The sequence below is a fragment of the Panthera leo genome, chromosome E2 (genome assembly GCF_018350215.1).
Source record: "Panthera leo isolate Ple1 chromosome E2, P.leo_Ple1_pat1.1, whole genome shotgun sequence".
NCBI classification, from domain to species: Eukaryota; Metazoa; Chordata; class Mammalia; order Carnivora; family Felidae; genus Panthera; species Panthera leo.
Genome location: NC_056693.1, coordinates 12,976,919 through 12,996,885, shown reverse-complemented (window position 1 = coordinate 12,996,885; position 19,967 = coordinate 12,976,919). Strand labels below are relative to the sequence as shown.

The 19,967-nt window shown below is 63.0% G+C and overlaps 1 protein-coding gene across 3 annotated transcripts; it reads left to right on the top strand.

The window, feature by feature from the left end:
* The first annotated feature begins 1,015 nt into the window (after positions 1-1,015).
* ERFL (ETS repressor factor like) lies at positions 1,016-19,834 on the top strand. Of its 3 annotated transcripts, none has more exons than XM_042918299.1 (5): positions 1,016-1,094; positions 15,036-15,115; positions 17,972-18,206; positions 18,547-18,742; positions 18,862-19,834. In XM_042918299.1, exons 2-5 carry the CDS (start codon positions 15,049-15,051, stop codon positions 19,798-19,800), a joined length of 1,437 nt encoding a protein of 478 aa, XP_042774233.1. In that variant the 5' UTR covers positions 1,016-1,094; positions 15,036-15,048; the 3' UTR covers positions 19,801-19,834. The 3 variants fall into 3 exon arrangements, with proteins under 3 accessions (XP_042774233.1, XP_042774234.1, XP_042774232.1); XM_042918300.1 differs by lacking the exon at positions 1,016-1,094 and having other exon boundaries at positions 14,639-15,115; positions 18,862-18,979; positions 19,352-19,834; XM_042918298.1 differs by lacking the exon at positions 1,016-1,094 and having other exon boundaries at positions 14,639-15,115.
* Positions 19,835-19,967: the final 133 nt, after the last annotated feature.

The following is a 19,967-nucleotide window of genomic DNA, read 5'->3' as shown; positions in this document are numbered from 1 at the left end:
AAGGGGAGTGTCAGCCTGCCTGCCCCGGGGTTCTGTGCTTGTCAGTGTGTCTGTCCAGATGCCCTGGGCCTGTGTGTCACCCAAGCTTTGTGCGTTCAGAGGTGGAGTGTGACCGTGTGTCGCCATGCTTCTGTGTGTGTCTGTGTGTCCGGTTTGTGGGTCAGTGATTCAGGGTCCATCTGTTTGTGTATGTACTTCTCTGTGTGTGTCTGAGGGTCCAAGTGCCCACTAGGCTGTGTATCCTGCGTGTGTTTGCACCGTGTTACTGTCTCCGCGCGTCCCCATGTCCGGGTGCCTGTGTGTCTGTGTGTCCGGGTCCGTTTCGAGTGTCCAGCAGGGGTCCTGGCCGCGTAGTTGCTCCCTCCACCTCCTGCCCGCCAGTCGGTTCGTCCGCGCGTCCTCCTCGGGAGGGGCGGGGCGGGGAGGGGAGAGAAAGGGGGGGGGGTCTCTCCACCCACCCCGCCCCCACCCCCACTCCCTCAGTCCCGGGATCGAACCTTATTTAGAGTCGCGATTCGACATCTGTTTTCAAATTTGATCAGCTCTGAACTTTATTTTCCGAGTTTGAGGAAAATTATATTCCATCGATCGCGCTCCCGCCCCCTCCCCCGCAGCGCCCGCCGCCGCCGCCTCCATATATCTGCGCGCCGAGCCGGCCGGGCGGCCGCGAGGGCGGAGGCGCGCGGCGCGCCGCGGAGGAGCAGAGGGAGGAGAAGGAGGAGGAGGAGGAGGAGGAGGAAGCGCAGGAGGCTCAGGAGGACGGCCGGCCGCCCGCGCCCCCGCGCCCCCGCCGCCGCCCCGTCCCCGGCGGCCCGCGTCTCCGGCTCTCGGCGCGCCTCTCTCCCGCGCGTCTCTCTCCGCGTCTCGCGGTCTCTGCTCGGCCCCCCTCTCCGTGTCCCCGGCTGTCCCTCCGTCTCCGGGTCTCTCCGTCCGGGTCTCGCAGTGACTCTCGCTCCCGCTCCGTCCCCCGGGGCCCCCGGGCCCCGCCCCCCGCCCCGGAGCCCGCTCCCCAGGACGCCGCCGGGGCCATGGCTGCGGGATCCGAACTTTAAACACTTCTCGCCGGACCGGAGCGGAGGCGCAAACCCCGGAAAGTGAGTGAGCGCCGCGGGCCGGCGCGGGGGCGGGGATGGGGGGCGGGGCGCGGGAGGTGCTCCCGAGGGACCGTCGGAGCCCGGCCGCCGAGCCCGGGGCGGGGAAGACGGGAGGGGTCGGCGGCCCGGGGTGGGGGTGGGGGCAGCGCCCAGCTCTGGGGGTGGGGGGGTGGGGGAGAGGGCTGGAGGTGCGCGCACGGGACAGGGGCTCCGGAGGCGGGGGGGGGGGGGGCGGAGGAGTGTGTGAGAGCGCTAGAGATGGGGGCCGGCAGAGACTGGGGTCTATTTGGGAACCGGGGCCGACGGGCACACCTGAGGGGGTTCTGGACGTGCGGGGCTAGAATCCTGGGAGGTTTTAGAGACCAGGACTGAGGGCTTGAAATTTGGGACCCGGGGGTTCAGAGCCAAGAGACTGGCTATTTGGGGTTGAGAGCTGACAGTTTGAGGCTGGAGTCAGTATGGGGTGTGGACCTTTGGGGCTGTGGTCAGTGTGAAGGTTTAGCTGGGGGTGGTGGTGGTGCTGGGAGGTCTGGATTTGGAGCTGGAGTTCAAGGCTGAGGGTCTGCACACTTAGCTCTGGATATTTGGGGTCTGGATATTTGGTGGAAGGGGGTCATCCGGGCCAATAAATGGGTCTGCACACTTTGGGGCTGGGAGCTCCTGACCTTCCAGGGACTGTGTCCTTCTGGGGACAGGTGGCCAGTATGCTGCATGCCTTTGCTGTCTGTCATTCCACCACCGTCCCAGGGCCATGCTGGGCCACCTCTGCCATCTCCTCCGTGGCTGGGTCTCTCCTTACTGTGTCTCTGTCTCTTCCAGCATCTCTGGCTCCACCTCTAACTCCAAGAATCTGTCTCTGACTCTTTATCTCTGTCTTTTGGAGCATCTCTCTCTTCCTCTTTGGGTCCAACTCTCGGACGATCTCAGAATCTCTGTGCCTCTTTCTCCCCAGGTCTTTCTCAGTGTCTCTCTGTCTCTGCCTTTCTCTGTCTCTTGCTATCTCTCTGTCTCTGCCTCTCCCAGCATCTCTGTCTCTGTCTCCCCCTCGCTGGTTTCCGCTCAGATTAAGCCGGGGACCTAATTCCAGGCCCAGGATCGAATTTTCTGGCAACAAAGGGAAATAGCGAATCGATCGGTCGCTCCGGAGATTAAGAGACAAGCGGCGCGCGGATCTATCACGGCTAAACGGCCCCCCCGCCCGCTCCCCCTGCCCGGCCGGCCCGCCGAGGCCCAGACGCGCTCCGCATCGCCAAGCAGCCTCAGGAGCCCGGCTGCCCGGCAGGCCCGGCCGGCCTCGCTGAGCCCAGAGCTGACTGCGTGAGCTAACTGCGCGCCCTGCCAGGGGCCGAAGCCGCGGGAGGGTTCCCAGCGCCAGCACTGGCCCCTGGGGAGGGGAGGAGAGGGAAGGAGGTGAAACCAAGGCAGTGAATCACCCAGAAGAACCATGCTGCACGCACCTGTGGCCGCAGGTAACACCTTTCACTCACACCTGTGTATCAACACACCCGTCACGTTAGCGTGTCCCCTTCATTTCCCCACATCTGGACCTCCAGGTAACATTAGTCTTCTTATACCTGTCCCCTGCAGGTAACCTGTTCTCTTCATCTGTCCCTGTAGGTGTCACCTATTTCCTGTCACCTGCTTTTACAGGTAACACGTGTCCCTTGCAACCTGCCCCACAGATGCCTATGATCTCTCGGTGACACGTGTCCTCTCTTACCTGCTTCTCCAGGTAACACCTGTTCTCCAAAATCGGCCCCTTCCATTCGAATCCCTGCCTCTGTCCCACGCATGCCACATCGTCCCTTTCCTACCTGCACCCCCCCATTCCCTGAAGCTCTAAACACACTTATTAAACACACTTCTCACACATTCCTGTTCACTTCTGTGTCTCAAACAGTACCTGTCCACCATATCTTCTCTCTCCGCCCCCCGCCACACACACACACACACACACACACACACACACACACACACACACACACTCACTCCGTCCTTCGCACGTAAGCACTCATCCTCTTAACCTGCCCCCTCCCACCTCTCCCGTCCCATACTCCTCCCTTCCAATGCTAACCTTGTCCACCCTCGTACCTGTCCTTCCAGAAGCACTTCCCACTCATGTGTCACCCGAGAACACACCTGCTTCCCACCACGCTCCCTGCCTGCACCTACCGCCCCCACACTCCGTCTCCCATCCTTTGGCCCAAAGATACCTACTTCCCGCTGTCTTTTCCACTTGTCAGTTCAGGTGACTCACCCCAGACGGCAGGTGCACCCACCTACCCGCACCTGTCTCCTAATCGGCACGGCTTGATCGCTCACACGTGCAGTGGGCCCTGGGCACCCTTCCTCGTGTGCCTCCCCCCCGCCATGATGTCTCCTAGAGCCCTTGTCCTGAAAGTCACCCCTCCCCGCTCCACCCTTGAGCTGCTCACGTTGTATCTGGTTCCTTCTATCTCTCTGTCTCTGCTTCTCTTTTGTCTCTCACACCACCACCTTATTCGTACACAGGTTTGGACGGGGAATCTGACCTTGGCCTCAGGTTAGCTACCTGTTGCCCCACACCGTCCCTCAGGCACTACCTACTTCTTTTCCTCCCCCACAGAACTAATTCCCCATGTTTCCCACATCTCCCCTTCCTTGCTGCACGCGGTCACCCCAGCGTCTCTCCATACCTGCCCCTTTCTCACCTGTCTGCCAGAGCATCACCGGCTCCAATGTCCTGTCCACTCACTCCTGCAGCAAACACGTACCGAGGCTTCCACACCTGTCGCCTCCCTGATCTCTCTCTGCTTTTCATCTCTTCAAGTGGGTCTCTGCCATACCCCTGGCATCCCCAGCCTGTCCACAAAGGGAATGCCTGCTCCTGGCCACACTGTTGCCCCACAGACGTGAACCAGCTTCGAGTCCCCTTCTCTCCTTCCCTCTCACTGACGTCCACGTAGCTCTTGTCCCCTCACAGCTTTTTCTTTTTTTATTCTTTTTTTATTTAAATAAACATTTTATTTATTTTTGAGAGAGACCGAGCATGAGTGGGGGAGGGGCAGAGAGAGAGGGAGACACAGAATCCGAAGCAGGCTCCGGGCTCTGAGCGGTCAGCACAGAGCCCGACGCGGGGCTCGAACTCACGAACCGTGAGATCATGACCTGAGCCGAAGTTGGACGCTTAACTGACTGAGCCACCCAAGCGCCCTGCTTTTTCTTTAAAAAAAAAAAAAAAATTTTTTTTTAAGTAAGCTCCATGCCCAGTGTGGGGCTTGAACTCATGACCTTGAGATCAAGAGTCTTATGCTGTGCCGACTGAGCCAGCCAGGCCACCCCCCTTCACGACTTTTACAGACATTGGGTACATACCCCAACACCTCTCAGCCGCCTTGTCTCGGCTGTGCTCGTCTTCACTACCTGCTCGTGCGGCCTGTCACCCCCCCACCCCCATCCCACCCCGGCACCTTGAGAGCCTAACCTTCAGATCCCTCACATCTGTCTCCAGCCTGCTCCCCTCTGGAGATACCTGTCCCTTTTCACAGGACATGTCACCAGCCATCTAGCCCCTCAGGGAACACCTTCCTTGATGAGCTTAAGTAACACCTGTAGCATTTGCTGACCACATAACACTGTTCCCAGGGGTCCCCACACCTGCCCTCTGCATCGTACAGACTCCCTTAAGCCAGAGGCTCTCTGACTTCAGTGTGCAGGGGAAACTCGTGGAGGGGCCGCTGGCACATACCGCTCCGGGCCTCGCCCCAGAGACCCTGGTGTGGCAGGTCTGGGGTGGAGCCTGAGACTGCATTTCTAGCAAGCTCCAGGTGCTCCTGGCCCGCGGACGGCTCCTTGAGTAGCACCTGCCTACTCGGAACGTGTTCCCAGCTCCTGCCCGGTTTCTTTGCGTTTTGGTTTTGTTTTAGATTTTAATCTCTGCACCCAACACGGGGCTCGAACCCACAACCCTGAGATCAAGACTTGCACGCTCTGCTGACTGAGGCAGCCAGGAGCCCCAGCCAGCCGCTTATTCAGGCTTATTCAGCCTTATTCAGCCTGTCTCGGTGACTGGCAGTGTTCTCAGTTCTTTCGAACCACGGTCTCGTTTCCTCCTCACGAGGCCCCCGGGGAGGCAGGTCCTTATTCTTATCCCCAATTTACGGAGAAGGAAACTGAGCCCCGAGAAACGGAGTCGTTTCTCTGAGGTCTCAGAAACTGGCATTCTTGGAGGCCATCTGACTTCAGTCATCCAGGTGTCCTTACCTCTCCCACCTGCCTATCAGGTGACCTGCTTCCTCCACAGAGGCACCTGTCCGCCCTGTCCCTTGGGCAACACTTGTTCCTCCATGACCCAGCAGCCCTCCTGCTCCCCAGCCTCGCGTTCTCCCCCCACTCCTGCCATCGGTCGTGTCCCATCTCCCTGCTCGTACACCTGTCTCTTGGACACCCACTCCCCGGGGCCGAGCTGGTCACTCACATCCTCACTCCCTCCCACCGTCCAACAACACGCTCCTGTCTCCTCAGACACCCCTTGCCCTGCAGAACTACCCATCTCTGCACACCCGGCTTCCCCAGCCTGGTGCCTCTCTGCCCGCCCGCCCTCTGTGTGCTTCCTCTACTCCATCTCTGTCTCCCGAATCTGAGTCTCTGTCTCTCTCTTCCTCCCTCCCTGTCTCTTTGTTCGCTGTGTTTCTCCACCTCCGTCTGTCTCTGTGTCTCTGTGTCTCTGTATCTTCTCTCTTTATAGGGTCTGATTCTTGTTCTCTGTGTCCTGCATTCTCTGTCTCTTTCTCATTCTCTGTCTCCTCCCACCTCTTCTTTCCGTCTCCTTTGTTCTCTCCTCCAAAAGTACAGGTTTTGGGGGCTTGAAGTCCTGACCCACGTTTGAGTCCAGGCCTCCCCACTCACCCTTGTGGGACTCTGGCCAAGTTACTTTTCCTATCTGAGCCTCAGTTTCCGCATCTGTGAAATGGGCATCACGGCACTTGCTACCTCCCAGGTCGTGTGGTGAGGATGGGGTGGTGAGGGAGGCAAGAGGACCTGGGCCAGATGGGGGCTGATCTTCCCTCCGTGGCTTCCTCTCTGCTCCCATCTCTTCCCAAGGGCTGCTGGCCCCACCTGGATGTTGGTGGGAGTATGTGTGGTGGGGGAACGGAGAGAGAGGTGGGCAGAGGCGTCCGGGCCAGGGCTTGGGCATGGGACCCGGTGTGGGGCTGGGGACAGGGATCGATCCGCCTCGGCGGCAGTGCGCGGGCCAGGATTGCATCTTGTCACAATAATTTATTGCTCTCATCCCGTCTGATCGATGGAGTGTGCGATGCCCCTGGAGCCCCGAGCCTCCCCCAGCCTGGCCGGACCCCGGCCCTTCTCTGGCCCTCGTGGGATCCCCTGCAGCCCAGGCACCCAGCTCCCATGGGCCCAGGACCTGCACTTGGCCCCAGGCTCTGGGGCCCTGCCCTCTGTTTCCTGGTTGCCTGTCCCCCTGTGCCTCTCTTCCCTTTTTTGCCTCTATGTTTGCCTTCCTGGGTCTTTGACCCCATTTATCTGTTCCTCATTTTCTCTGACCCTCAGTCACTCACTCCTCCCCCATTTTTGTTCCTCATCTGTTTCTCTGTCCCCCTGTTCTTGTGTCTCAGTCCCCCATCTGTCTGTCCCCCTGCTTCATCCCTCAGTCTTCCTGTCCCCCCCCCCCCCGTGCCCCTGACCCCACGTCTCGCTTTACCACCTTCATCACTGCCCCTTGGTCTCTGGCTTTCTGTCCCTTTGACTCCCTGTCTGTCCCTCTGTTTCTCTGCCTCCTTTTAATATGAGTTTCACTTAAGCCCCGTTTCCTGAGCACATACTTGGTGCCAAGCCCCATGAACAGGACACAGGGTGCCCCCGCCCCTGGCTCTTGGCCATCACGGTCCAGAGGGGCCCTCTTGGACTTCGGCCACAGGGATTAGCTGGCTACACTTGCCTTCAGCTTTCTGTTCCTCCACCCCTCCGGCACTGCCAGATCACAGTCCTTGCCCCTGCACCTCTGTCACTGTCTCTGATACAAGGCAGTTGGCGGGGGGGGGGGGGGGGGGGGGGGGCGGGGGAGGGTGGTGCTGGGGTGTAGGGATGAGACAGGGGAGGGAGCTGGAACTGAGGAGTCTAGGGAAGAGGTTGGGGTTCAGGATGAGGCAGGAGGTGTGACCTGGCCAGGTGGAGGTGAGGAGGAGGGGCAGGGTGGGTTTTGGAGTTGGGGTGGTAGCCAGGAGCTGGGTCAGCCCCCGGGGACACTGACACCCCCCCCAAAGACCACAGCTGGGCATTGTGCTGGCCATGAGCCCACACTTGTGCCTTCCCCTTGCTCCCGCCTCCTCTGCCCCTGTAGCCCCTACAGCCTCTGCCCTCCTTGCCCACTCCTTTGCCTCCGTCCTAATCCCTCAATTTTCCGCATCTCTGCCCCTCCTCTCCTTTCTCCCTGACGGGGTCCCTCCTTGGAACAGCTCTCTTCCCGACCTCTGTCTCCCTAATTCACTTTGTCCAAGCGGCTCTGACTCACTCCCCTTTTCCAGGTTTCCCTAACTCGTCCCCTTCTGTCCCCCTCTGTCTCCCGGTAGGTGTTGCTTTCTGCTTGTCTCTGTCCCCCACCCTCCCTCTCTGGGTGTCTTCTCCCTCCCTCTACCCGCCCCCCACGCTTCCTCCATCTCTTGGGGTCTCTGAAGGGGAAGGCAGGGGGTAGGGAAGCAGCCTGAGCTCTGGGTCCACATCCGCGGTGGCGCCTCCCGCCCTCCCCTCCCCCAGTGCTGTTTGGTAGGCGGGGTGCGTGGCACTGCGGCTCCCACCTCCCCGGGGACGCTCCCCCCCCCCAACTGACACGGTTCCGCGTGCTGGCCACAGCCCCAGGGATGTTCGTGCAGAGACTGGGACTCAGGGAACGAGAGAGACGGAGACAGAGAGATAGACCCAGAGACACCAGCGAGAGGGAGAGAGGGGGAGAGGGTGGGTGTGAGGTCTCTGGTGCTGCCATGGCTTGGTGCCTCTCGCCTTCCCCAAATCGCATCTCAGACACACCTTCTCCGGGCCGGGAGGCCGGTGCCTCATCTGTCTGCCCGCCCGTCCTCCTGTCTCACACAGAGAGTCCGGTGTGTGTGCATGTGTGTGTGCACACACGCAAGCTACTGTAACTCTGTGTGTGTGTGACACTGCGGGGGGGGGTGGGGGCGGGCTTGACGGTTCATGTGGCTGTGACTTGTGTTGCAGCGCTTGCAGACGTGACCTGCGGAGACCTGTGCGTTCCAGGGCAGTGGGGACTAAGCGTGGGAGCGTGAGCCCGTGGGGGCTGGGAGACACCGTCTGAGCCGTGTCTGTGAGCCTGTGCGTGCCTTGTGCGTGTGACGCTCCTCTGCGGGCATCTGGTGTGACTGCCCACGGTTCTGGAGTTGTACGGAGTCTGGACTTTCCAAGTCTGCTGGCCTGTCTCAGTGACCGGGACGGCCCACGCCGCTGCAGGCGAGGAGACCAGAAGGCTTAGTCCAAGGGAGGCATGGGGGGGGGGGGGGGGGGGCTGAGCGGGCACCACCCCAGGAGCCGGGCTGGCGAGTGTGGGCGTGGGACACCGTGAAGGAGCAGCTGTGGGCTGTGGTCACAGCTCCTGCTCGCCCCCCCCACCCCCACCCCCACCCCCACCCGCGTCAAAACCAGCCATGTGAGCCTGGGTGGCGGTACGTTTTGTGTTAAGGAGGTGCCGTCGTGTCTCCGAGCCTGTGGGATTGTGTCCGAGTCAAGGCTGGACGTGAAACGATCCTGCGTGTGCCCCGAAGAGTGTTGAAGGCCCTGTGCACTTGTGGTCGTGTGTCTGCGTGTGCTCTCCACGTGGGAGCTGACGCCCCAGCACGCGTGAGGCCGTGTGTGTGATGACGCGCGGGCACAGACGTGTGTTCCGCGCTGCCCTGTGTGTGTCGCGTGTATTCCGTGGGTCTCTGTCATGGGGGCCTGTGTGCTTCTGTCCCTGCGTTTTTGGGGTTTTTTTAAACTTTTATTTTTATTTTTTTGGATATTTATTTTTGAAAGACAGAGAGACAGAGTGCAAGCAGGGGAGAGGCATCGTGAGAGAGGGAGACACTGAATCCAAAGCAGGCTCCAGGCTCTGAGCTGTCAGCACAGAGCCCGACGCGGGGCTTGAACCCACAGACCGTGAGATCATGACCTGAGCCAAAGTCAGATGCTTAACCGACCGAGCCGCTCAGGCGCCCCGTCTGTCCCTGCGCGTTTCGTGTGCCCGTGTGGAGATGCGCTAGCTCTCAGATGAGCCAGCCTGTTGTGGGGATGATGGCGTGTGGCCTGGAGAGAAGCAGCGAGCGGCGTGTTTGTGTGCCAACGTACGTACACGTGCGCTCACGCACCCCAGACGCAGAGACGCCCCCGCCCGGGGGCAGGCTGAAGCATTTGGTTGATCAGGCAGGGGTGGGAGTGGGGGTGACCTTGGGGGTGGGGGGGGGCGGGCAAGTCCAGGCAGGAAAGCCCCCGTCCCCTTCCTGGCCCAGTCCTCCTCGGGACAGCCGCAGAGGCCCCCTTGGTGCCTGCGGTGAGACCGCCTTCGGGCCTGTGTGCACACAGATGTGGGCAGGCGCGTGTGCGAGCACGTGCACAGGTAGCGTGCGACAGCGGGCGGCTGGGCCGTGTGCGGCCGGAGGGGACAGGGCGCACGGTGCACGACGCGTGCCTACCGGTGGGGGCCTGGAGAGGGTGGTGCGAGAGTCTGCCGTGTGTCCGCGTGTGCACAGATGTGTCCTGCGTGGGTGTGTGGCCTAGGGAGGGGCGTGTCCCCGGCGCGGGTGCAGACGGAGGGTCAGGGTGTATACGCGTGTGTGTCTAGGTGTGAGGTGTGTGCCTGTTGGCGTGTGTGTGCGTGTGTGAGTGCAGGGGCGGCAGCGGGAGAAGGGTCTTGGGCCGCGTCTCTCTCCTCTTTAGACAGAGCCCCGGAGAAGATATGAAATTTAAAAAAAAAATCAATTTTCATTCCACTTGTGCAGATTGTGTTAAGGGGAGGGGGTGCTGGGTGAGGGATGAAGGGGCTGTGGGGGGGGGGGGGGGTGAGGCCCGAGGCGGCTCCCGAGGCGGCCGGAGCAGCTTAGAGAAATCAAAACAACTGGTTAAACCCCAGCCCGGGGGGCCGGGGTGCTGGGGGGGGGGGTGAGGAGACCAGAGGCGAGGAGAGATGTGGAGAGACAGAGACGCCCAGAGACAGGGAGAGACAGAGACGCCCTAAGACAGAGACAAGAAACGCAGACCCTGAGAGTCTTGGAGCTCCAGGCGGAGAGAGGGATGGAACAACAAAGACCTCTGTGAGACGGACCCCGCCAGCCCGTGGGCCTGAGGCCGGGAGCCCCATCTCTAGAGAGACAGAGGCAGACGTAGGCCTGAGACGGTGCCCGCTTTATACACGCAGACACGCGCTGGAGAAGTGCGGGGGGGCGGGTGGACAGACAGTCGGACAGACGGCGGCTTGACCTCCGAGTGCCCGCCTTGCCGCGACACAGCCCGTCACCCACTTGGCCTCTGGGCGTGAGCGTGCTGCTGGGCGGGCTGGTCCGTGTGCGTGTGTGTGTGTGCGTGTGCGTGCGTGCGGTCTCGTGGTGGCTGTATCGGTGCCGCGTGTGCGTCTGTGTCGCCGTGTGTGTGACGCAGGGTCTCTGGTGCTGGTGCGTGTGGCACCATGTGCAGCTGTTGCGTCCCTCGTGTGTGTCCCCTGTGTCCCCGGCTTGGCTGTGCTGGTGTGTGTGTCCGGGTGGGTGTGGCGCCGTGTCGGTGCGCGCTCGTAGGTCCGCGTGTCTGTGTGTGATTGTGTCAGTGTGTGTTTCTGTCCACGGTTGTGTGTCTCCACTTCCAGGTGGGATCAAGGTGGTGTGTGTATCCCTAGACAACCGTGTGTTCCTCTGTGAATATCTGTGAGCGTCGTGGTGTGTGTGTGTGTGTGTGTGTGTGTGTGTGTGTGGGTCACGGGGCGTGTGGCTGTTTTGACCTGCGTGTCTGTGTGTTGCGTATGACACGGGTGGGGGGGGGGTGCCGAGGGTGCCGTGTGGGTCTGTGTGAAGTGTGCCTGGGCCGGATTGTGGGTCTGTGTGACTGCTTGGCGAGGAGGGGAGAGGCAGCGTCTTGCCTGCCCAGCCCCTCTCCCCACACTGCTGCACGCACACGCACAAGCACACACACATTCAGTGCCGTGGCTGCAGGCGGTGGAGATGGGGGGCGGCGGGGGGGGGTGGAGGAAGCAAAATAAAATTAAAAATTAAAGCTGGCCCGGGGTCCCCATCCGCACGGCGCGGACCGGCGGGGCGGGGCGGGGGTTTGCAGCGGCTCCCCCTCCACAGCTACCGGGTCTGGGGCCGGCTGTCCGTCTGTCCAGCGTCCTAACCGGGCCCCTGCCTGGCCCCGCAGCCCCAGCCCCGCAGGCCCCGCTCCTTCCACCGGTCGATCGGCGATCAATGGGGCCAGGGGGGCGCCAGGGGCAGGGCGAGATCAAAGGGACCCCAAGAGACGGACAGTGGGACGGAAACAGAGATGCGGAGACAGAGATGGAGACAGAGACGGAGACGGAGAGACAAGGATGTGGGGAGGAGAGACGTGGAGAGACGTGGGGACCCAGAGAGAGACACGGGGACCCTGAGACGTGGTGCTGTGGACCCTGTCAGTCAGGGCAGGGACCCAGTCCCTGTGGGCCTGACCGGACAGAGACGGGGACAGAGAAGGGGCAGGCAGAGATGGCGAGACGGCAGAGACGCGTGAGAGATGCGGGGGGGAGCGTGGGAGCAGGGCCCGGAGCGCCGATCCCACGGCTCCTCGTTATAACGTGTCCGGAGGAGGCGGCGGGGAGTTGAAAGCGTCGGGAAGAGAAATCAAAACCAACACGGAAATGAGAGGGGCCAGTGGGGGTGGGGGCGGGGGCGGAGGCAGGAGGGAGGGGGACCCGGAGAGGCAGAGCGAGCGGGAGGTGGGAGAGAGGTGGCCGGCGAGGTGCGGAGCCGGAGCCGGGAGGGAGATGGGGAGACTGAGGCGGGACGGGCTGGGGGCCGAGCAGGGGTGGTGGCACAGCTGGGGAGAGGGGAGAGCCGGCGGAAGAAGGGACGGAGGGGATGGGGTGCGGGGAAGCCAGAGATGGGAGAGACCCGAGGGAGGTTGGGGGGGGGGCACAGGGGTTGGGGAGAGGGGGTGGGAAAGGATGGGAGGAGACCCCCTGGGTTGAGGAAGACAAGGAAAGAGAGAAGAGAGATGAAAAAAAGGAAAAGAGATGAGGAGGAGGCAGAGAAGGGGAGAGAGAGAGAGAAGAGTGTGGGAGGGGGGATGGGGGGGGGAAGAGACAGGGAGGGAGAGCAACAGAGAAAGTTGGGGAGATTGGATGGGAGACAGGGGACATGGGGGTGTGGGGGCAAAGTGGCCGCAGGAAGGGGGGACCCTGAAGAGGCAGATGAGGTGGCCGGGGGCCTGAGTGATGGAGAGGACTGTGTGGGAGAGACGCAGTGGACACCGGGTGGCGGGGGGGCCGCCTGGGTGCCCGTGGGGACCCGGCAGGTCTGGAGGGAATGGGCCATCTGCCAACTCTTGTCTGCCGTCCAAGGGGTGAGGTGGGGCTTGTGGGGAGCAGAGCGGCCGTGCGGGGTCTTTGGGGAGAGCGGTGTCTGCGGGGAAGGCTGTCTTATAAGAGCACGTCGTGGGGGTGGGGTATTTGAGGGGGGTGTCTGAACGAGGAGGTCTGAGAAAAGTGCTCTCTCTGAAAGGTGGGGTCTCAAAGGGAGGAGCGGTGAGGGGCTGAAAAGTATCTAAGGGGGAGGATGTGCCCGAGGGCTGGGTGTCTGAGAGGAACAGATGTCCAAGGGTCTGGGGGCGCGTGGGGGGGTGTCTGTGTAGTGGGGTATCCGCGGGGGAGAGGCTGTCAGAAGGGTAAAGGTTCTGAGAGACGGGTGAGGAGGGGGGAGGGGGTATTTGAGGAGAGGGGTATCTGAAGGAGTAAGGGGGTCTGAGAGAGAGGACCTGAGAGGGGAGGCATGTCCAAGGATGAAGGGGTGTCTGAAAGAGGAGGCATATTTAAGGGGGAAAATATGTCTGAGGGAGGAGGCAGATAGGAGCACAGGTGTCTGAGGGGGAGGCATATCCATGGAGGAAGTGGTATCTGAGGGGTGCTGTTTGGGAGAGGCAGATCTTAGGGGAAGGAGTGTCTAAGGGGGTTGTTTCGAGGGGAGGCATATGGGAGGAAGAAGGGTATCTGAGGGGGGGCCTCCCGGAGGGAGGCAGATCTAAGAGGAAGGGGTGTCTGGGGGGGCGGCTGGGGGGTGAGGGGAAGCAGATCTAAGGGGAAGGGGTGTCTGGGGGGGCTGTGGGGTGAGGGGAGGCAGATCTAAGGGGAAGGGGTGTCTGGGGGGCTGTGGGGTGAGGGGAGGCAGATCTAAGGGGAAGGGGTATCTGGGGGGGCTGTCCGGGGGAAGGGGATCTGAGGGGGGCTGTGGGGTGGGGGAGGCAGATCTAAGGGGAAGGGGTGTCTGGGGGGGCTGTGGGGTGAGGGGAGGCAGATCTAAGGGGAAGGGGTGTCTGTGGGGGGCTGTGGGGTGAGGGGAGGCAGATCTAAGGGGAAGGGGTGTCTGGGGGGGCTGTGGGGTGAGGGGAGGCAGATCTAAGGGGAAGGGGTGTCTGGGGGGCTGTGGGGTGAGGGGAGGCAGATCTAAGGGGAAGGGGTGTCTGGGGGGCTGTGGGGTGAGGGGAGGCAGATCTAAGGGGAAGGGGTGTCTGGGGGGGCTGTGGGGTGAGGGGAGGCAGATCTAAGGGGAAGGGGTGTCTGGGGGGGCTGTGGGGTGAGGGGAGGCAGATCTAAGGGGAAGGGGTGTCTGGGGGGCTGTGGGGTGAGGGGAGGCAGATCTAAGGGGAAGGGGTGTCTGGGGGGCTGTGGGGTGAGGGGAGGCAGATCTAAGGGGAAGGGGTGTCTGGGGGGGCTGTGGGGTGAGGGGAGGCAGATCTAAGGGGAAGGGGTGTCTGGGGGGGCTGTGGGGTGGGGGAGGCAGATCTAAGAGGAAGGGGTGTCTGTGGGGGGCTGTGGGGTGAGGGGAGGCAGATCTAAGGGGAAGGGGTGTCTGGGGGGGCTGTGGGGTGGGGGAGGCAGATCTAAGGGGAAGGGGTGTCTGGGGGGGCTGTGGGGTGAGGGGAGGCAGATCTAAGGGGAAGGGGTGTCTGTGGGGGGCTGTGGGGTGAGGGGAGGCAGATCTAAGGGGAAGGGGTGTCTGTGGGGGGCTGTGGGGTGAGGGGAGGCAGATCTAAGGGGAAGGGGTGTCTGGGGGGGCTGTGGGGTGGGGGAGGCAGATCTAAGGGGAAGGGGTGTCTCAGGGGGCTGTCCAGGTTGGGGGAGGCAGGTGCAAGTGGTAGGGGTCTGAGGTCAGGGAGGCGCATCTGTGGGATCCCTCCTTCAGGGTGCTGGGGTCTGTTCTGCGGCGGGGGGTGGGGGGCCCTCTCTGGGCCGGCGGGTGAAAGCTGGGGACTGCTTGGGAGCTAGATGAGCCAGCCCGGGGGGAGGGGGGTCCACTGGGCGGGCCAGGGGGTGGGGGCGAGGTTCAGAGCGAGACAAATCTGGGGCGGCCAGATAGACAGAGACCCAGAGACGCTGAGACGGATGAGAGGTCGGGCACGAGCCGGCCGGAGAGGCGGCGGCGGCGGCAAAGCTGTTGCGGGGCGGGCGGGTGGCGCGGCCAGCCAGCGAGTGTGAGTGAGCCAGCGAGTGGGAGCAGCGCGGAGGGAGGCTGGGGGCGACGTGGGTAGTGACTGAGGCACAGGGTGAGGGCGAGGCTGCGGGAGGAGAGGCTGGGAGGCAGGGTCCATGGGACGTGGGTGGAGAGGGTGGCGGGTGGCGGGCCGGGAGGGCCCGTGGGGAGCGCCCGCCCCACTGACCCCTGTCTGTCTCTCCTGCCTGTCCCCGCCTGTCCCCGTGTGTCTGTCCCGGCCTCTCTGCAGGGCTGGCTCCACCATGGACTGTAGCTGCGTCTCCGACCTTCTCTTCGCCCCGCCCGCCCTGCCGGCTCTCTGGACCCCCGGTAACTGGCCCGGACCTCCTGCCCCTCCCAGCCAGCTGGCTCCTCCTTTCTGCACCTCTTCCTGTCCTCCCTCCTCTGTCCGGGTCTGTCACGGTCCCCTGAATGCAACCCCCTAATGAGAAACTTGGCTAAAAACTTCACAGCCAGATGTCCCTGCCACCTGCCTACTGGGACGTGAGGGTCTTTGGAGGGTAGGGGAGGTGCTGGGGTCCGAGAGGGGTAGGCTCCTGGGATCCGAGGTGCTGGGGTCTCGGCCTGCTCCCACCGGGGACCTTGGGCAGAGAGGCAGGTACTGGAGACGCCCGGGCAGTGATGGAGCAGGGCGGGGACCAGAGGGGGCACCAGGCCAGGCGCGGGTGTGCAAACGGACAGGGGCCGCCTGGCCAGGGGGACATGGAGCACGGTCCAGCCAGCCGGAGCCCTGGGACAGAGGACGGCCTGCTCAGAAGCGGACACTCAGAGCTGGGGATGTGGACAGTAAGACCGGCTTGGACGCGCATTTAAGCCCAAGTCACACGCCCCACAGATGGGGAATGCGCGTGTGCGCGCGTGTAGACTGGGACTCTGTGCCTGCTAGTTTGGGGGCTCGGAGTGTGTCCTTGCGTCACACGTCAGTGCTTCTGGAAGAAGTGGTCGCACTGGGAGGGTGTATGTGCAACGTCTGTCTTTGTGTGAGCTGGCGAGCCTGCTCGTGCACGTGCGCGCACACACACACACACACACACACACACACACACACCCCTACCTGAGCGTGTCTGGGCTGGGTGGGGGGGTTTCTTCGGGACATCGGGCAGAGCATGTCTGCGTTTTAGGATTGGGGGTGTCTGTGGGCTTGCCAAGCACGTACCTGCCTCGGGGGTGAGGAGCTCTCGACCATTACTTCCCGGTGCGTGTCATGGTCCGGGACGGAGGTCTCGGTGCACTTCGGGCTGCGTGGGCGGGTGGGTGCCCCCCAGGCCTCTGTGTCGGTGTGTGCGCGGTGGGGGGAGGGGTCCTTGCATCCGTGGGTCACTGTGACTGAACTTGGGGGGGGGGCGGTCTGTCACAGTGTGTCTGCGGGCTGAAGTTGCGGGTCCTCTCTAGTTGTGCGTTGTGGGTCCCGGCAGACCCAGTCCGTCTGAGGAAATGTGTTTGAGGGCACGTGGTGGTTCCGGACTGGGTCGTGTATCTGCAGGTGTGGGGCAGTTGTGCACTGTTCTCTCGGGGTCGCGTGTGCGCGCGCGCGTGTGTGTGTGTGTGATGCAGTAGCGGGTGTGGAATGGGCCGGAGCTCACGAGCTGATTGAGCCCCATCACCCGAAGTAAGAAAGACCCAGAACGGGGTTGAGAGAAAAATTCTCCCTTCGGGGAGGAAACCGCCTGGCCTCCTGAGCCCTCGGCGGAAAGGCATTAGCACCGATTCTCACGCACCAGCACCAGGCAGCCTGGGTGGGACCCCGCTGCTCCTTGCCTCCTACCGCTGAAATTCTATTAAGCCAGAGAGGGCAAGGACCTACCCTGGGGCCACACAGCAAGTAGGTAGCTTAGCGTTGTCTTCCTCCCCAACCTTGGTTCTTTGTAGGCTGATCCTGCCTGCTGTTCTCAGGCCTGGGCCCCGGGGTCTCTGAGGAGGGAGGGAGGACAGAGGATGTGGCCCAGGATTGAGCACAGAAGTGGGCCCGGGGCCTTGTGGCTGGGAGGGGAGATTCAGGGGTGGGCGAGAGACCCTCCCCTTTCCATCCGGCTTATTCGGCACATTTGGACAGTAGGGTGCAGGCCACTCGTGTGTGTGAAGCGTGTGCCGAGGGGCGAGCCGTGGGTGTTACAGAGCGCAGGTGCCTGCGTCTCGTGGGTTTGGGAGGCCGTTCTGCAGGCGTGGTCTCAGCCCGCGTGCGCCTGTCAGGCTGACACCCGCGTCCCGATGCCGCACCCGCCAGTTCTGCCACACTGTGTGTGATTTGGGCCTTTGGCGTCCTGTGCGTCTCCCGTCATGGCTGCGTTGTTGTGGGTCTTGGTTCCGAGGGGCCAGAGATGTACGATTGTGTGTTGGGACGGACGTGTGATGCCGGGTATCTGGTGTGTCCGCCGTGGTGGCACGTCGTGGGCGAGGTGTCGTGCCCCAGCAGGAGCGCCGCCCTCGGGGCCGCCTGTGTCCCACGGTGTAGCTGGGCATCCCTGGAGCGTGAGGGGACGGCTGTGTGCGTGCTGCAGGTTTACGCTTATGCACACTGCTCTAGGACCGACAGAGCCAGGTGTGGGAGGGGATGTGGCACGTGAGAGTATAAGTACACGGACCGGTGCAAAGACACACGGGCCTGGCCGCCCCAGGGTGGGGTCAGCGGAGGGCTTCAGGGAGAGATGGAGCAGGGGGCAAGGGACAGGGAGGGGGCCATGCAGCAAGGGGTCAGGGGTGTTCCAGAGAGCAGGAGCGACCGGGGGCTTCTCAGGGCAGGGCTGGAGGGGGCAGCGGGAGGAGGGCTGTCCCCGTGTCGGGGGTGCCCTTCCCCTGCAAGCTGCCCCCTCCATTTCCTCCCCACGGTTTGAGGCCGCAGGAAACTGATCTCTCCCACCTCCACCCCGGGGGCGCTGAACCTGGCAGACTTGTGCCAAGGTCGAGGATGAGGCCGGAGGTGCCACCCCGGGGTCCCCGGACAACGGAGTTCTTGCCTCTTTGGCCAGATGGGGGACTAGACACCAGCTGGGGTAGAGAGTAGGAATTGGGTCCCTAAAGACATCAAGGGGCGGGTAGCTAGCTGTTCATCAGAGGCTGGGAGTCGGGGGAAGACCGGATGCCTCTCGGTTCCGGAGTCCAAGTAGGACCGGGAGCCCTGGCCTCGGTGTCCTGACCCGGGGCCACTCCCCTGCCTCCTGTCCCCAGGGTTTGCCTTCCCAGATTGGGCCTACAAGCCAGAGTCGTCCCCTGGCTCGAGGCAGATCCAGCTGTGGCACTTCATCCTGGAGCTGCTGCAGAAGGAGGAATACCAGGGTGTCATCGCCTGGCAGGGGGACTACGGGGAATTCGTCATCAAGGACCCTGACGAGGTGGCTCGGCTCTGGGGCATCCGCAAGTGCAAGCCCCACATGAATTATGACAAGCTGAGCCGGGCCCTGCGGTGAGGAGGGGTGGGGAGAGGCCGGCTGGCACCTTGCCCCTTCTCCCCTCCCTGTCCCTCTCGACCCCCACCCCCTGGGGCTTGCCCTCAGTCTCCTGGGGCAGAGTCCCTCGGATCCCAGCGCACAGTAGCTACCGTGACTACTTGTGAGCGGACGGGAAGCAAGGAGGAAGGCCGGAAGCCAGCGTCCCAGCCTGCTTCACCCTTTCCTTGCCTTGTGACCTTGCTGAAGGGACTTCTGTGAGCCTCCGTTCCCCCAAACTACAGTGCTCTGTGCACCGTGCCTGGCACAGAACGTGAGTTAGGGGCCCTGCCCAGCATTCCCTCATTCTCTCTCTAGCTACTACTACAACAAGCGGATTCTCCACAAGACCAAAGGGAAGAGGTTCACCTACAAGTTCAACTTCAGCAAAGTCGTGCTGGTCAACTACCCGCTGTTGGATGTGGCAGCAGCCACCACGGGCTCCCCACTCTTGCTGACCCCTGGTCCCTTTGGGGGGACCCCTGGGCCAGATGCTCCTCCCCTTACCCCTGAGGTGAGTTAGGGACACTGAGGTCCCAGCACTGGGTGTCTGGTGCCCCCCTCGCCAGCCATCAACCCCTGGGGAATGGGGCAGCCACTCTGAGCGGTGCTGCCTCCCCCCTCCCCCTCTAGACCTTGCAGACCCTGTTCTCTGCCCCTCGCCTGGGAGAGCCAGGGGCCCGGGCGCCCCTGTTCACCCCTGAGACAGACAAACTGCGTCTGGACAGCCCTTTCCCGTTTCTGGGCTCCGGTAAGAGCCTGCGGGTGCTGGGGGAGGGTGGGGGCATGCTGCACGTGTTTGAGGGGAAAGGATGGGCAAAGATGGGGAGAGACAGGATGCAGGAAGGAGGCCCGGGGCGAGGTTGTGTGTGTGCACGTTTTAAAAGCCACAGGAGGATTCGTGGAAGGCAGGGAGGAGGGAAACTAGAGAGGGAACAGCCTGGGAGAAGGGCTTTCAGGGCGCCAAAGGAATGGGGAGACCCGGGGAGAGCTGGGGGCAACCACAGGGTAGGGGGCGGCAGATGTCACGTGGGAGAGAGGGGGAGAACTGGGTGGAACACTGCAGGCAGCCCCGGCAGTGGAGGTGTGCCCGGCCTGATCTTCTGTCCCCTGTACTCACCAGGTGCCACCGGCTATTCCAAGCCCCCTGGCCTGCTGGGTCCGTATGGCCGCGCCTTCCCAGAGTACCCCTGGAACTTTAACCCGTACCTCACCGGCCCCTTCCCCAAGCTGCCCCCCTCTCTCTACCCCCCACACTTCTACCCCAACCCTCTGGCCGGTCCCCTGGGCCACCTGCCCTCAGCAGGGGCAGGGGGAGGCCCCGCAGCTTCACCCCTGCTGGCTGCGACAGGGGAGGGCCTGGGCCCTGAGCGCCCCTCGGGCCTGGCAGCCACCCCTCGCCTGGCACTGCCCGGAGCTGGGGGTCCAGAGGCTGCGCTGGGCGGGAAGGAGGACAGCGACTCGGAGCTGGAGATCACGGATGTCAGCGGCTGCAGCTCTGACAGCGAGGGCGACGAGGGCCTCCCTGTGCCCCCCAAGGCCAAGGCGAGCAAAGGGGGGATCGGCAGCTGAACCATTGTGGGGTAAAGGATTCTGCCAGGGTGGGGGCTCGGGGGGGGGGGGGGGGGGGGGGCAGCCTCTGCCCTGGTCCAGTGTGCCCTCCATGTCCCGCCCAAGGCCAAGGCCCTGCCCTCGGCCCCTCCTAGGACCGGCCACACGGTCACCCACCTTCTTTCCTA

What these genes read in the sequence shown, in the direction of transcription:
- ERFL (XM_042918298.1), top strand. Translation starts at nt 14,902, where the DNA reads ATGGGACGTGGGTGGAGAGGGTGGCGGGTGGCGGGCCGGGAGGGCCCG. An exon ending in AAGCTGAGCCGGGCCCTGCG is followed by an intron (nt 18,207 to 18,546) that starts GTGAGGAGGGGT and finishes TTCTCTCTCTAG; the next exon opens with CTACTACTACAACAAGCGGA. An exon ending in CTCCTCCCCTTACCCCTGAG is followed by an intron (nt 18,743 to 18,861) that starts GTGAGTTAGGGA and finishes CTCCCCCTCTAG; the next exon opens with ACCTTGCAGACCCTGTTCTC.